General features: G+C 42.6%; 2 protein-coding genes across 6 annotated transcripts; one reads left to right on the top strand and one right to left on the bottom strand.

The window, feature by feature from the left end:
• The first annotated feature begins 6,565 nt into the window (after positions 1-6,565).
• LOC143360534 (oxidative stress-induced growth inhibitor 1) lies at positions 6,566-13,139 on the top strand. 5 transcript variants are annotated; one of them, XM_076799471.1, is made up of 7 exons: positions 6,579-8,039; positions 8,643-8,768; positions 9,857-9,937; positions 10,023-10,543; positions 10,642-10,871; positions 10,972-11,738; positions 11,894-13,139. In XM_076799471.1, the coding sequence occupies exons 3-7, from the start codon at positions 9,877-9,879 to the stop codon at positions 12,136-12,138; spliced, it is 1,824 nt and encodes a 607-aa protein (XP_076655586.1). In that variant the 5' UTR covers positions 6,579-8,039; positions 8,643-8,768; positions 9,857-9,876; the 3' UTR covers positions 12,139-13,139. The 5 variants fall into 5 exon arrangements, with proteins under 5 accessions (XP_076655588.1, XP_076655587.1, XP_076655586.1 ...); XM_076799473.1 differs by lacking the exon at positions 8,643-8,768 and having other exon boundaries at positions 6,566-8,043; XM_076799472.1 differs by lacking the exon at positions 8,643-8,768 and having other exon boundaries at positions 6,567-8,039.
• Positions 12,739-15,989, bottom strand: Syx16 (syntaxin 16). Its single transcript, XM_076799475.1, has 5 exons — positions 15,406-15,989; positions 15,073-15,291; positions 14,716-14,923; positions 13,959-14,224; positions 12,739-13,290 (listed from the first exon to the last, which is right to left on the bottom strand). The coding sequence occupies exons 1-5, from the start codon at positions 15,484-15,486 to the stop codon at positions 13,081-13,083; spliced, it is 984 nt and encodes a 327-aa protein (XP_076655590.1). The 5' UTR covers positions 15,487-15,989; the 3' UTR covers positions 12,739-13,080.
• Positions 15,990-16,911: the final 922 nt, after the last annotated feature.

Genomic DNA, 16,911 nt, shown 5'->3' with positions numbered 1-16,911 from the left:
GATGGACATCTGCGATCAGGAAATCGGTCTTTGTAAAGACGAACAGCTTCTCGAAGACATTGACGACTTTCGTAATAAATGGAAATAAGATCGGTCTTGTGTTCGTTTGAGTAACGCATCGCTAAACGGTTATCGATGAACTGATACACTCGCAATAATTCGATGAGCATAACTGACTCGGCATACATACCAGTAGTTTGTTGATAATCTAGTTTGTGTACGCTTAGAGATCACCTTCCGTTAACGGAATACGTGTTATGAGACCTAATGACTGAAGGAACTAAATTTCCGTTGATCAAACAGAGTAGTCAAACTATATCTATTAATGTGTCCAAGGTCATTTGAAGGTCATAGTGTACCACATCATTGAACTCGTCTTGACATCAGCTACAACACTGTGAAGTTAAAAATATGTGGTGCTATTTGAAAATCATCGATGACCTTCAAAAGACCTTGAAAACGACTACAATAGGAACATTTTTTTATATCACCATATTTGCCCCCTTTAACAGTACAACTTTTCTCTCTAACATTTTCTTCTATCTCTAATCCTAACGGAGCTATTTAGGTGGCCTGTTTGTCGTGAACCACCCGGTATATATAAATCTATATCTATCTAATATTAGGTTGGGGAAAAAGAAATCCATTACTTTTACGTTAACTTCAAGACTTTATTTAACATGTTTCGGATTGTCCGATTGGGGTCAAATATGCACCGTTTTGTTCTATAATTTGTTGCCATTTTAAAGGTAGTTTCATAATGCCTCTCTCATAGAAGTCTTGGTCCCTATTGGCGAAAAACTCTAGTAAATGATTTTCACAATCTTCTCTTGATGCCAATTTCTTATCACTAAGGAAGTTTTGCAATGCAAGAAAAAGATGGTAATCGCTTGGTGCCAGGTCCGGACTATATGGTGGATGCATCAAAACTTCCCAACGAAGCTCCCGGAGTTTCTGGGGAGTCACTATAGACGTGTGTGGCCTGGCGTTGTCCTGATGGAAAACAACACCTTTCCTGTTGGCCAATTCTGGCCGTTTCTGGTCAATCGCTAGCTTCAAACGGTCCAGTTGTTGACAAAAAAAAAAAATACCTGAACGGAATCGACGAAACCAAAATTGCACGTAATTGGCTGTTACAGTATCGGCACCATATTGACTTCCATTTTTAACACCCTGTAACTCACAACTGAATGGACCAAACAAAAAACAGCAAATAGAATTTTTTTAGTGCGAAATGTCACCTTTCCAACGAGCATAAATCTGAAATTGTTTGATCGATACTTTACGAGATATCGATCATTACAGCCATCTACCGGAAAAATAATGGATTTCTTTTTCCCCAACCTAATATTTATACAGGGTGATCCACGCAATTGTTTTAAGTCATAACTCCGTTATTATTGCATTTACGAAAAAATGATAAAGGAGAAAGATAAATGGTTCGAAGAGCACTACATCTGTAGGCCTTTAAATTTTTTTTAGATGCAGCAGTGCATGTGCAATTAACAATTGCATCATTTCTTTAAATAGAAATGCATATTTTTGTTTTGCACAGATCGATTCTTCCGTTCATTCTACGTAAAAAATGATTAGGGTACAATGGCAAAAAAATTATTAGATCTCAATATATTTTCAAAAAATGTCTTCGGTGCAATGTCTCGATATCGAAACATATCGATACTCGTAACAATATGTTTACGCTCTTACAGTGACTCAGTCTTTATATCCTTATATCTTGTATCAGGATACAAGGTTAACCTAATTGTTTTGGTTCTTATATTACACATGTATCCTATAAATAAATGGACATATGAACCTAATACATATTCCTATTTGAATTGGCAAATAACGAAGTTATCTTACTATTCTTATACTATTTAATACTGATTAATCGAGCAGTATAAGGAGTGCATGTAAAAGGATGTTATAAAATTATGTTGTTTGCAGTGCAGAAGGCATTGATGGTGTTTAAGGCCTTAACGTTAAGGTTCTTTAGGAATGTGTCTATCTTAAACGGGGGTTTCCAATTATTTTTCAATAATTTGGAGACTTTGAATAATCTGCTCGCACCCCCCTGGCGGCCCACGCTCGCCCCTTCCGGAGTTTTCACCATGCTCAAATATGGGCATGAACATCGTCAATGTGCCAAAGGCCCATCGTCGCTCGCAACCCAACGCCAGTCAATGCCGCTTTCCCTTTTTATGGCCTTTTTCCGGCCTTCGCTGCATGCCTGTCCTAAAGTGTCCCTAAAGTCTAACTAAAGTCTATATCTTAAAACTATATACCGGCTGCCCGCATATTCGCGATACAACATATAAATCCGTAATAACTTCGTTCTAAATGAAATGAAACAAGAGGATTTCATATCAACGGAGAAACAATAAATTGGTTAAAAATATGCTGGATGCTTTTTTTGAGAGATGAACCATGTAAAATTTTCTATAAGATATCAATGTACGAGAATGCAAAGTTTAAAATCCTGGATTTATTACCACGTCGGGGTAGACCAAGAAAGTTCGAAAATATTGTATTGACACCACTTTATAAAAATACAAGACGAATTACAATAGCGAAATACAAGAACACGATGGACTTACTACGATACATACCACCGGAGCACCATGACTTCTTCAAATCCCTCCCTGATGCACAAAATGTAGATGAGCAGTAAATTGTTATGTAATTTATGTAATTAGAAAATGTCCTGAATTACATAAATTGTGTTTTTGAAGTGTTGTAAAGATATATACAATAAATTGCGTATTGTTTTTTCAATTTGAAGCATTTTAAATTATGTTGAATGGACTTGGGCTATTTAAAATTTTATAACGAATCTGAATCGAAAACACATGTTATTCACTTAGTAATTGCTATTATTTTAATAGGAACTGTAAATTTAACTCTTTGAGATACACTTGAGCCTATACGTATATTTTTAATTTTATCGAAACACAAACCCTTAAATATCTGAATTTAAGTATAAGTGGACTTAGGCCACTTTCAAAATAGACGGCTCATTTATTAAATAATTTTCCATTTAATAATTGTATAATTTTTATATACAAATCTGCAGTCTAGTTATATGTATAACATATTGAGTCTAGTACTTCGAATATTTATTTATATAATACACGAAAAAAGTGCACAATAAACCTTTGTTAGAAATTGCATCTTTTCTTCCTCTAGCTATCGAATGCGAAACGCGATCGACGAAGCTGCAACTTCAAAGTTGGAGAGGATAGATATACATCAGCTGTGGATATACATCGTCACGCTGCTACGTTAGTATCTTATTCATTCAAATATTATTAAAATGCTGTATTATCCGTCTATATTTTATTATAATTACTAGACTGCAGATTTTATGCATTCATGACTAAAATGGGTAAGCACAACTTAAAGCAGTGAACATATTAAAAAGATTTAAGGACATCAGCATATTGGTTACAGCTTGATAAACTAATTAAAAGAAGAAAAAGTTTTTGTTTCGCTTCTGTGTCTTGCAATCAATGCAAGCATTTTCTATTTTGCATAAAGATCCGCAGTCTAATAATTACATAGTTTATTTATCTTGCACCTTTCTAATAATTAACATACCATTACGAATGTGTAAACGAAGATATGTTAAAACATACACGGACACAATGATGTTAACGTGTATGGGGATGATAATAATGGTTGTTTCATCGTTCGCTGTAAATATATGCCGGGTGAGTATCACAAAAATGAAATAAATAGAACTCGAGAATCGAGTTCTCTTTATTTTCGAATCAGAAAACTTCAGAGAACAAAGTGACACTATTGGAGGGGGCAATATAATGGTGAAGAAGAAAAATTTTGTGTTTTTTAATGAAATTTCAAGGTCACCGATGTTTTTTTAAATGGAATAGTATATTTTTTACGATAGCATGATAGACAATAAAAAACTGAATTTAGTGGATACCACCTTTTTGACCTTGAAATGACCTTGAGCAAGAATAATCATGTTGAAGCGGATGAAATGTGGAAGTTTAAAACTGACGTGTTTCAGCAAAGATTGCGCGTTGTTTACGTCGGGTTGACCTTTACATTGGTGAACTTGGACCCTTTATATAGTCCAATTTTGTTTAAAAAGAAGCCAGTGGAGGTACGGAAAAGTCTGGAAGGCATCCCTCCAAATTTTCCCATATGCGTGTACTTTTCCCTAATGGCGTAATTGTTTAATCATGGCATATGGCCCGGACCTCCTGCAGGGAAAAACATGTGGTTTCAAGAAGGGTGTAAGAGACTCACGTAAACAGAGTCTCCGTACGTAACAATATATTCCCTTCAGGGTTACTGCGTCACGCTGCTACCTGAACCACCTCCTTCACCTACTAATATAACAATGAACGACATTACAGGGTTTTCTCGATCTAAAACGCGGATCTGGCCAGGAACAATTATCGGCCAGGAAATACTATTGTTTGATTCACTGCCGAACGTAGATAAAGAAGCTCGAGGTCCTGGGTTTCCCTCAAGGCTCTGTGCAAGTCTGGCTGTAGCAGGCCTTCGCACCGAGCAGAAAAAGTAGCAATAAACACTCAGTACAGTGAAATCTCGTTGTATGTCAGTCCCGCCGTACTTTTTACTGACATGAATACGAAATCGGAGGTTCTCGCCGAGCGTCGCATTTGAAATGCACAGGGCACGCTGGAAACCTAAGAGTCATATCCGTCTACAAGTCATAAGAAACCTATGACCACTAAGCGCTAGTGACAAAAAGACTGCGAAAATGTCCGTCTCCGATACAATATTGCACGGAGAAGCGGACAGCGAAGCTCGAGAGCCTTCGTCGCCGAGATGTGCGCCACACATCGTCGGCTATATCGGTGTGAGACCAGAAGACCCAACAAACCCAATTACAAAACTTCTTTATTTATCGTTACTTTTTTATGAAACTTTTACCAACGTATTGGTGGCATTTTTCTGATTAAAATGAAACCAAATATGATATAATTCCGAGGATATTTACTTGTGTAGCTTGTGTAAAGCTAAATTAAACCAAAAATGAAATCATTCAATATTTCAAAGGTCTAAAAAGAACTACGATTCATAAGTGTCTGCAGTTTTATTCGATCCTTGCTTCGGTCATTGGGCGATACAACTACATACACTGTAATGCGCGCGCCAGTCTTTGACTGCTCTGTCCTCTATAGCATTCGAACACGGCTCCGAAAATTATTCGAAGTCGAATAAACCGCCGAATGAAGACACAGATGAAAATGAGCACTTTATTCCACGCTAAAGATGAATCGCTCAACCCAATGAAAAATTATCTTTATTCGTCGAATAAATTCATTACGTGTGGAATAAAGATAACATAATTATTTTTATTTGACGCGTAACAAATCATTTTCTTATCTTTTATTCGCTGTTTCAAATGTCTATTTCAATAAAAATTTTCCTTATAATAAAAATTATATTATTTTAGATTATATTAATTCATCCACGTGATTCTCTCTCAAACTCTATATTATTCGGAATAGTACGTTAAATAAACGCTACTCTGGTTTTCAACATATTTCTGTTCCCACAGATCGATTCTTGGAACAATTATCTATAAAAAAAGTGTAAGGAAATAATGTTTGTTCATGAAATATTTTTAAATTACAAATTAAGGTATCTCATATGAAATTGGAAGTAGAAATTGATTTTCCTAAAATTATGCTTTAATACTTTCTTACGTGAAATATTTCTACGAATTTTTTGTCCTTGATATTAGTTTTACTTTCAATATTTTAAATCTTAAAAAGCAACACTAAAAAAAAATATCTGTTTAATTCGAATACGTTCGTCGGAGAATGTAACATATGATAATCGATATGGGTCGGTGATGATTCACCTTCTCACCGACGAGAATTTCCTTAGTGGTCTTCTGCACCGACGAGATACCGTCGTTGGCCTTCTGTTTCTTACTCCAGCCAAAATCTATCCTAGAGGGCGGTAGAAAACACCGTATTTTTCGAGCGACACATTCTCCCGTAAGGATGGCAGCTTTCTAAATATCTCGTCGGTGCATCCACTCTGGCATTATTTGGAATCCGCTGCTAATGGTGCAGGTTCTCGTCCAGGCTAAAAATTAGACTAGGGGGCAGCACTATACCGGTGACACTAAAATCCCGGGCGTGAGCACTCTCATTTCCTCTCTGCTCACACGGTATACGGTGATTTAAATGGCAGGCGACGCGCGCATCTCTGTGGACATGGATAAAGTCCGATACTAGAAAGACACAAGCGTAACCGTAAAAACTAGAAACAAAAATGAAGATAGAAACTGTCACAAATTAAATTAGCTAGTCGGATGGTTGAGAAGCTTGTTGGACGATCGCAACGATGAAATTGCAATTACAGTAGGATGTTTCGAAAGTCATGAAGAAAGAGGTCGTGTCGAGCATTCTTCATAACCGACTGGTAGCATCATTTTTTATCTAAATTAAACTGGCTTTAGGACAAGTTTGGCCCATAAGCAGAGATATGATACAAAAATATATAAATTGCTTGATCAGTTAATTGCAATATTGAACTTACATGCTAGTCTTTGTGTCACAGCTTTCCAAGTTTGATTACTTATTATGTTAGAATTTAAGCGCATAATTATTCAAAGATATGTATCCTCTATCGTACATCTACTCAGTCTCTTCTTGCATTTGTCTCAAAACTAAGGCCGAGTTTAACATATTTTATTTCTACAGTAGCATCGTTACTTTAGGAATAGGAAGGAAGGAGGTGTTGCCATAAACAGCCGGGTGCTGACTGCTGACATGCGTCGCGCACAACGAAACCTAACCTCTTCCACGATAAGATCACGACGCGTCCGCGAACTGTGCCGGTGTGGAAAAACTCGAACGTTTAATTTGTCCACGCATATCTCTACACGCTTGTTTGTTCCGAACGATTCCGTACAGAGCCGTACGTTGAAGCTAGAAAAACTAGGGTGCGTCGCGTCACGGTGAGAGAAAAGTAGCTATCGAATTCGAAGCCAAAGGCAACCGAATCGAGTCGAATCGATAAATATAGGAAGGCGTTTATAAGCTAAGCAGGAATCGTCACGACAACCGAATAAAAACAGGTTGAGAACGATGGCCAGGAGCATCGGAATCGGGCGCCGCCGAACGAGAATCGTTCGATTTGAAGGGGACAATACTGCAAAGATACGTTCTCCTACGCGCGTGACGCTGCACCGCTTTTTTAGCATTTGAAAATGTGAACTTGACGAGAGGCAACGGATTTATCCGCGAGCACCGAAGATAACGATAAGAATCGCGGCGTGTCTAACGTAAAATACAACATCGGACGCGATTCGATACGAGCGCGGAAGCGCGCATCTTATTTTTAGCAAGCGTCATCGTTTTTCCAAGATGACGCTTGACCCGGGTTACGTAATTTCTTGTCGGATTCGAAAATCTGTCCAGTCATGGGGATCGTGGAAAACGCGGAATTGCGTTTGATTGAGAAAGTGGCGGTTACGCGCGATAAGTTCGCGCACGAACGCTACCGCAACACTGGCCAGGTGAACCGGTGAAACGGCGGAATAGTGAAACGGTGAAAAAGGACAAAGAAGATCGATCAGTGCGGCGGATCGGTTGAGTTTTCGAACTGGCTCGAGAAACATCGAACCGGTAACTACCTAACATACATATATGCACGTTCGAGAAGATTATTGTCAATGACACGTGCTATTTTAAAGCCGAGTTTAAAGAGGTACCGGAGGCTGACAACGATTCTCTCTCAAAGAAATTCACGCAAATAGAACAACGCGAACACGAGTACATATACGGTACACAGTACCATGGTGAAGAAAACGGTGGAAACAAGACGAAGATAACAGGAAAAAGCACGTGGAGTCGGTCGTTCGACGGTGTGCCGTAAACCGCAAAACCGATTACGAGGCCGAACGGCTGCGCAATTCCATTCCATTCCATTTCGAAGAAAAGATTTCAAGACAATCGAGCCAGACTACGTACAAGAGCGGTGCGAGCCGGCGCGGCGCGGCGCGACTCCGGCATTCCCCGTGTACTGTACGTATACATAAAGAGCAACAACGAAATACCGATGCATCGGGTCAAAGTGTCCGTATCTTTTAGCGTGGCCATGCTCGTCGGGGTCGAGTCGGGGAGTCGAGTGGTGAAAGGCATATAAACCGGTTTTTTCGCGGGCGGTGGATTACGCAAAGGGAACAAAAGAATGTAAGGCAGGCTGATACGAAACCCGACCTTCGGTCGCGTATACTTGGGATTCGCGCGACGAGTTGTTCATCAATTTTGTAGGTTGCTCGATCGATTTTAGGGTTAATAGGAAAAGGAGGGCGGACTCTTGGAATCCGTCGTAACGCCCGTAACCGAGATCGATCTAATGCGAGCCGCGATGTAGCATAACCCGCCATCGGGGGAGTACGCTGATCGATTTCGATATCGAGACCGAGACTGTTTTTTTTTTTTTTTATTTTTTTGGTAGGCTAGGTACGCGAATCGTGGGGATTGCATGTATTGTTAGTAAACGCAACGGCTAACGGAAGTATGTCGCCGGCGCGGTGTGTATCGCGACCTTCCACGGTACGAATGTTCTCCCGCGGATCAGTGACGCACGCGTTCACGTTACATCGCATTCCGTTTGCCGTACAGTAGGACGCCGGCCGTTCGCGCGCGTGGATCCTCTACAGACTACATTCCACGTAGAGCGAGACGCCACTCGGACTCGGACTCGGACTTGCTGTCAGACTTGGCTTCGATCTCTTGCTCATCCACGAGGTAAACACGGCCGCGCTTACGCGATCGAGCCCGTGCATCGAGATAAATAAACGCGAATGCAACGGATTGGAAAATAATTGACCTGCCGGCGTTAGGTTCACCGTAGCGTAGGTCACGCGCCACGACCAACGTCTAAGGTCCGACCAGCGTCGAACTGGTGTGCAGTTGCTTCTTACGGAAGGATCTGACGAAATCGTTGGTTGTCCTTTCGTATCCGCCGGTGCGACCACGAGCTCCTTACACGGTCGTGTTGTTTTTTTTTCTCGATTCGTTTTCATACTGGGAACACTCTACTAAGATTGTAAGATATCGTTTCCGCGAATTGCAATAATCGCTCGGAACGAAGTTGACGCGTCATGCCTTATCGAGTTTATATGACGCTGCATTATAGATCGTCGATTGATTTCAAACCGGCTGCTGTAATTGCGAATGATTGCAGCTGAATTTTTAATTAAACACGACGCCGCGACGGCGGACGACCGATGACCGGCGGCGCCACGTTAATTGTTAATTATCCTGCTCAAAGTCGACTGAAAGTCGTTCACGCGGAAACACAATAGTCGAAATAATTTAGTGGATTATCGTGGATACGGATACGTGTAAGACGAGTGTCGGACTTGTCGCGGCGATAAGTCTCGCACGTGTCGTGGAAAAAAATGGTTCGACGTGCGGCATGCGCACTTGTCGTGTAATTGCGATCTCTTGCGTAATATAGTGGTAGCATCTCGAGCCAAGACTTTCCACGATTTCAGATTAATTCACGCGAACAGCGACGGGTATCGGCTATCGCAACGCGAAGCCGTGCCCGGCTTCGACAAGGATCGGCGGATCGATCGCCCTGGTACGCGATCACGATCAGCGTGATTGATCGCGAGTCGACTCGTTACTTGCAAAACTGTTTTTGCACGCTGCAAATATCGATCGCCTTTCGTTCGTAGAAATACGCCGTATTATTACGCGTAATCCGGTGCTCGAGCGGTTTCAGAGCTTTTAATTCGTACATGGTGCACACATTGTTTTGCATCGCTTCGCGATGCCCGAGCCACGCCTTCGGTGCGTTTCTCACGAATTTGAATCGTTTGTTACAGTTCGCGGAATCGGAAGAACGATGCAGTGTTGTTGCGACGACGAGGAAAACGACGTCGTTTACAAGGATGTGGTAATTATAGGTACGCGGGACACGCTCGATGAAAACGAGATCGTGTACGAGAATCGGTTGACTGACGCGTCGCTTGCTTTTTTCCGGATTCGCAGGAAATGGGCCTAGCGGTATTTGTTTATCTTACATGCTCGCTGGAAATTGGCCGTACTACACCGGCGAGCCGCATCCCGGAGACGAGATGTTGACCGCTAGGCTGTATTCGAGTACCGCGAACGGTGGGTCGGAGAGAAACGGAACCGAAACTGAAACTGGAACTGGAACTGGTACTGGAACTGAAACTGGAACTGGAACTGGAACCGGTACCGGTACCGGTACCGGTACCGGTACCGGTAACCGGCGGCAGCACAGATTCGAAGGATGCGAGAGGAAAACGCAAGACTGGTGTTTGGCCCGCAGCACCAGGTGCAAACTCAAGTGTCTCTCTTCCGGTTTGGAGGGTAGAGTCGGAGGCCGACCTCTGGCCCTTCTGATGGACCAACTGCAGCACCCCTGCGTAGACACTGGCCTGGACGTACCGTCCCTTCTCAGTTGGATATCCAGGGAGCAGAATCCCGAGCACAAGCTGATCGACCACGTAGTGCTCGGGAAAGGCCGACCGGGTGGCGCGTGGCAGGTTAGCGATCGTGCACGCTGTCGCCGCGGCGCTTTTATCCGTCCAGTCAGTTTCCACTTGTATGTTTCTATTTTCACGTTTACGATCTCGTGTTCCAGTCGATGGATCCGAACGTGCTGACCATCAGCTTGAACCGGTGGATGTCGTTGCCCGATCTAGACATCAGGGAGTGGGAGACGATGGTAGAGTCCGAACAGCTTCGGAAAACAAGCGCGGTGGAGGGTGAATCGTACGCGCATAAAACGGCTAGCAGAATTTCTGTCGGAACGGTGGCCGCCTATTACGACGACTATGTCCGGATAAAGGGATTGGAGCAATACTTTCGATGGTTGGTCCGTTCGCCGGTCTATTCACGACTCCGTTTATCTTTTATCGTTTTATCGTAGGTTAGGTCTGCAACGGTAAATCCGGTAACTGTAATGTTGCAGCGGGGCCATGGTCACTTCCGTGAGGGCCGCTCACGATTCGAACCGGTCCAAGGACTCCACGCGGTACGGTTGGACAGTGGACGGATTCGAGATAGAAACTGGGAAACCGTTTCGGTATCGATGCAAAAAGGTGGTCCTCGCAACGGGCAGCACGGATTCGCCGAACCGATTGGGAATACCCGGCGAAGATTCGCAGCCCGAATGGGTGACGCATTATTTGAACGATCTCGAGACGAAATTGGATAGACTGGTCGATCGGCGAACGCACGTCGACGCACCCTCGTTTCACCGGATAGGCGATCGCGGACACAGACGACGCCGACCGGCTACGGGTTCCATCACGGTCGCCGAGGAGCAACACGACCGTTGCAAACAGATCGCACCCGTTCTCGTAGTCGGTTCCGGGTTGAGCGCGGCGGACGCGATCATGGCCGCGCGTTTTCGTGGCATTCCCGTGTTGCACGCGTTCCGAGACACATCTACCGAGTGGAGGAAGTCGGACGACGAGAAAACGCACCACACCAAGTACGAGAAACTGCTGGGCCTTCCCAGTTCCATGTACCCGGAGTATCACAAAGTTTACGAAATGATGGAGGACGGTGGTACCAACTACCCGTTGTACAGGGCGTTGCCAGGATACACGCTGCTGGAGGTGTCCGCAGCCGGAAACGACCGCATCACCAACGAGCCCATTCGAGCAGCCACGCTCTCGTCGCCGGACGATCGAATCTGCTCGTTTCGCGTCTCGACCGTCGCGATACTGATCGGTGGGTGTTCGGTTATACTACAATTATATTATATTATATTATATTATACATTGTAATATTGGCCGATGCGTGTACCTTGCATATATAAATGTATATCGTTATTGTACAGTTAGCATACGATATGTTATAATATGTATAACTTGTTATATTCGCAGGCTACAAACCAGATTTGTCGTACTTCGAAGGTGGCAGCGGCGTCGGCCTCGGAAGACTCGCTGACGAGCTTATCGACGGTAAATCGAACCCGATAGAGGTCGACGACTTCACGTACGAGGTGATCAAGTCGCCAATACCAGGTCTCTACGCTCTGGGCCCCTTGGTCGGTGACAATTTTGTGCGTTACATACTCGGCGGAGCGTTCGGAATTTTAGCGCACACTTTGACGACGTCGGCCACCTGAGACGCTAATCGTGTCCACCTTTTTGTATTCGTGTTTTTCGTACAGGATCGTGACCACAACCGAGCGCGTACGAGATAACCGTATAGACTATCCACCACCATCGCGCAACAGATACATACAGATATACAGACATACGCGAATAGCGAATAGAAAATAGAGAATAGCGAATTCGACTATACTTTTTACAGAGTAGTATTTTTTAAACGCTCAATCTATGTACGAAACTTTTAGATCATCGAGTAACGCGTTCGTTGGGTCGGCTGGCCGAATACGGCCAAGCGAGAAGCGTACGAGGGTGTACGCATTGCCCCTCTCAGTTGGTAATAAAAAATGCAGTATTGGAGGGGAAGGTATCTCGTAATGTTAGATATGAAGATTATTCGAATGACAGACCACTCGAACCAATACATTTCGTTACCGATCTTGCTATTTATTAACACATCTTCGAGACTTCAATCAATCCAATAAGATATTTACGCGCGGTTAACATTGCATTGAATTGTAATGTTCGCACATTCGTTTATTAAGTCTTTTCAATTGAACAGAGAGGACGACGTTTCCTCGTGAAGTACCGATTTCGAACGCGATCGCCTTCTCCTGTTTTCTCTTCTCTTTTTTATCTATCGGAAAGTTTATCAGTAATCTCGAGTGCACCTAAATTCTTTTATTCGACAGTTCACCGAAAATTTCCGATTCGAACGGTGAAATTGAAAATTGTACAAATTGCAGAAGCGACGTCCCATTCGCTCAACTATATCTCCGGTCGCGTTGTATTTTCTGTATTTTCGGTTTTCCTTGAACGTTTTATTCCGTATAGAACACATACTACTACAACAGCAACAACAACGGTGTTTCCTTCCCAGAAATATCAAGGAATAACAACTTGACTGTGTAACGGTTCCGGGTGTTCGCCAGATCCGTTTAAACATTACGTTCTGCGGCTTATGTTTTGAATACAACGAAAAGAAAACTGACCAGAATAATAGCCCCGGCAAGAATAACTATGCAGTACAAATTTTTATTGGCTCTTTGATAAGAGTCCGCTTTTTTTAATTGTTTATAACCTTCTTGCACTTGTACTTGCGTTTGTTCAATGTTGTAATCGATCCTATCCAAGATAGTGCCTTGATCCTGTACCATATTCGCCAAATCCTGTATGAACGAAGAAGGTTCATGATATTTCGAAACGTTCTACACCAAGCATTTAGTACCTCCCAGTAAGCAATTTGCCACCAAAATTTTTCTACAAATTCTGATCCATCGCTTTCCGCATTAAACTCGGTATTTGGGTGCAAAGTTCGCAGACGGAATGCCATGCTAAATCGTGAGCAAATCGAGGCCAAACCTTGGCTTCGCTATAGGGGTCAGGTCAGTCGCACTAAGAACAAAACTAACCTTATTCTAAAAGCAAATATCGGGCAAAATCGGAATAAACCTTGCTGTAGGGGAGAAAACAAAATTAAATTATTGAAAATGCGTGAAACTTAAAATGATATGATTTAGAAGTTTAAATAAAATTCCGTTTTTCCTCCTACAGTAAGGTTTACTCCAATTTTTCCCAATATGTATTCGTAGAGCAAGGCTTAGTACGACCGACCTGCCCTCTATAACGAAGCTAAGGTGTGGCCTCGATTTGACTCGGTATTTGTCGACAACTTTTGGTGCCAAATTCATAGCAAATAGGGACCAAATTCTGCTCCAAGCGGGGTTTGGTACCAAATTGATCGCCTTTTGCTTGTAAAGTACCATACAAACATTGCACAAAATTTGCTCGAAACAGATTTAGCTACGTAACGCCAAGATAACGGATGGTAGATCACCTCAAATATGTGTCTGAGATCAGCTATACTCTGTACTATGCTGCCAATTTGTTCTTCCCTTTCCATAGCAAACTTCATTCTATCTTTCGGATCTTCCAACTGTAAAAGTACGGAATCTTGACGTTGTTCCTGTTCATTTTCGTACCACGATTCGGTGTTCGTTTGATCGGAGTCGAACAACCACGTATCATTCGTGGCATTGTTCGCAAATATCGACTGATCTTCGGTAAAAAACTGATTGCTTCTCTCCTCCCTCGATTTGATCTCTGAAACGATAAGAGCGATCGCTCGAGACTCGGAAAGATTTGCCGAAGACTAGAAGTCTATAGAACTGGTGTAGATCAGTGGCGGATTTAGGGGAAGGCTGTAGGGGCTATAGCGCAGGGCGGTAAATTTTTGGAAAAACACCAAAGGTGCAAGTCACAACAATAAAAAGAAATAAATAAAAATGTTATCCAATTTAAAGATAAGAATAACATGTTTGAAATTACAAGAAATCATTTAAAGCCTACAGGAGGGGAATGCAGAATGCAAGTACATAACTCCCCTTATATCAGAAAAATAGGTTGAACAAAATTAGGATAGAACTAATGATTTCGTGCTTTGTGCTATTGATAAACCAATGGGGAGAAAGCGTAAAAGAGAGCGTACGAGGAAGGAGTGGCTCTTTAAGGAGAGCTGAGGTGTAGAGGTAGCCTCTAGGTGACAGAAGTATAAATCCGCCAGTGGTTTACATATGTTTCAATGAGGTACGTACGCGTCAAGTAGTGATTTTGAGCAGACCTGTAACGAAGAGCGAGCTCCTGCAGAGCAGCCGAGAGAGCAGATACAGCGCTCGTCGCCAATTGTCGCTCTACGGGTTTAGTGGCATGTCTAGCTGCGGTTTTTATACTTTGCACTTGTCGGTAACCGTTCGAGAATAACCGTCCAATTTCACGCGTTTGTTGTTCCATTTGCCTTTCTTCCTGTAGATACATGTTTTTAAAAATTTGTTCTTTGACAATGATGTAATCGAAATAGATCGGAGAGACTGTACAATGACAACGACTAACGTTAACTTTAAATGTGATGCGACAAGACAAGCTTGACACATGTCTTGTAATCATCAACAAACCTGCGATGTGTCGTCCAACGTTGGCCTGGTTAATTGTTTCCCTTGCAATTCTATCAAGTAGTCCACTTTGTCGCGTAATTTACTTAGAATCTCTTGCGTCTGTACCAACGCGTCTATCCAAACAGGTGGTGCGTTATTTTCTAAGATGATATTGTTTAATTCCACGTTGTCCGAACTGTCTGGCTCTGAAGCTACCAGTGCCGTTCGATCGGATAGATTCTGGAAAATATGTACACCGACCAGTTAACCATTCACACAATTTCATTCGGATTCTCCTAATAAATAAATTGACTAGGAAATTTTTCCGTTTCTACGAGGTTAGAACCACGATACCTGTTCAGGATATATGCGTTTACTTCGTAACGCATTATTCCGCATCAAAATGTACGGCTCGGTTAAATTTCTGATCGCCATTTTTGCCAATTCTTCCAAGCCAGATGATTGAAACGTTCACAGCACTGAATCACCCATTGCTACCTCTCCAGGTTTCCGCCATCTGTCATTGTGGAATAACCTAAACAGCTGATCTGTTCTCTCAGTTGTACCAAAATCGCATTCGAAATTCGAAACTTTCTTTCCCTATGTCACTGACGACCGCTGAGCCCGTCTACACGAAACTGTTCTCTAGATGTTCGAAACATAATTTTCTATTTATGTCATTTTATTGGTATCTTATATACGCGAGTAGACAAAATAATTCCCCAGTTCCAGCTCCAGCTAATTCTGCGAGAACTTCGAACGTCACCAACCAACATTTGCGCTTCCTATTTCCTATGCATACAGTGTACGATACTTACGTATATGTATACATATATAGGATGTCCCAAAAATGTTATACTTCCTTGAAAGGGGTGATTCCTGAGGTCATTCGAAGTAACTTTTTCCTTTGCGAAAATGTTCTCCGCGGCTTTGTTAACGAGTTATTAATGAAAAACACGGACCAATCAGAGCGCGGCTACAGGTTCCGTTCATCGTGACTTTGCGTTGGCATTGGTCGAGACAGAATCTGTTTGCTGTAGGCGCGCTCTGATTGGTCCATGTTTTTCGTTAATAACTCCAAAGCCGCGGAGAACATTTTCGCAAAGGGAAGAGTTACTTCGAATGATCTCAGGAATCACCCCTTTCAAGGTAGTACAACATTTTTGGGACACCCTGTATACTGTATAATATAAGTAGTTGCGCCACAGCCTACTCTAGTACCAGAGTGGTTACGCACATAGGCAGGTCATCATGAATATGTGTAGCGTTGGCGATGTTTCAGAATTAGATCTGACTCACTGTTCGACATTGCTATTGGCGGACTTTGAGCGTTAATAATTTGAAACAAAGCATCGTACCCCTCGATTTTCATTCATAGAATCCTCTTCCTTAATTAAATCGAAATCAAATAGAAAATAAAGCCGTCCTTTTCCATCCATAAAGAGGTAAGTATTTTCTTAAGTAGGTAAGGAAGTTGATGTATGACAGGCTTCGGAATTAATAGCATTTTCCGAGGCTTTCTCGAAGGCCACGCCTCCTTGACCCGGCCGCGCGTCTCGCTTCCCCTGACGATCAAAGTTCTCGAGCCATCTCAGGCCCGTACCATAACAACTGCGCGTGGCGCCTTAGCACACTAAATTTAAAATTACAAAAGCCCTCCAAAATCTTTTTCCAAAATCATTTGATTGTAGAAGAAACAAATTTTTTCTTCTTCCCCTCGTGCCAATTAATTTTTGAAGAATTCGGCTCTCAGTGTGAGAACCCTTTCACTGTTAGCATCGGAGCGAGATACGCGGCCGGGACAAGGGGGCGTAGCCTTCGAAAAGCCTCGGATCGAGCCCAGTGATAGGATATTTGATG

This window comes from Halictus rubicundus, chromosome 13 (assembly GCF_050948215.1).
Source record: "Halictus rubicundus isolate RS-2024b chromosome 13, iyHalRubi1_principal, whole genome shotgun sequence".
NCBI classification, from domain to species: domain Eukaryota; kingdom Metazoa; phylum Arthropoda; class Insecta; order Hymenoptera; family Halictidae; genus Halictus; species Halictus rubicundus.
The sequence above is the reverse complement of the archived record's forward strand: the minus strand, read 5'-3'. Positions and strand labels throughout refer to the sequence as shown.

Coding starts and splice junctions, on each gene's coding strand:
- LOC143360534 (XM_076799473.1), top strand. CDS start 9,877: ATGCAGTGTTGTTGCGACGACGAGGAAAACGACGTCGTTTACAAGGAT. Junction 10,544..10,641: donor GACCGGGTGGCGCGTGGCAG/GTTAGCGATCGT, acceptor CTCGTGTTCCAG/TCGATGGATCCGAACGTGCT. Junction 10,872..10,971: donor TTGGAGCAATACTTTCGATG/GTTGGTCCGTTC, acceptor GTAATGTTGCAG/CGGGGCCATGGTCACTTCCG.
- Syx16 (XM_076799475.1), bottom strand. CDS start 15,486: ATGGCGATCAGAAATTTAACCGAGCCGTACATTTTGATGCGGAATAAT. Junction 15,292..15,405: donor AACGCATATATCCTGAACAG/GTATCGTGGTTC, acceptor CATATTTTCCAG/AATCTATCCGATCGAACGGC. Junction 14,924..15,072: donor CGTTGGACGACACATCGCAG/GTTTGTTGATGA, acceptor ATGTATCTACAG/GAAGAAAGGCAAATGGAACA.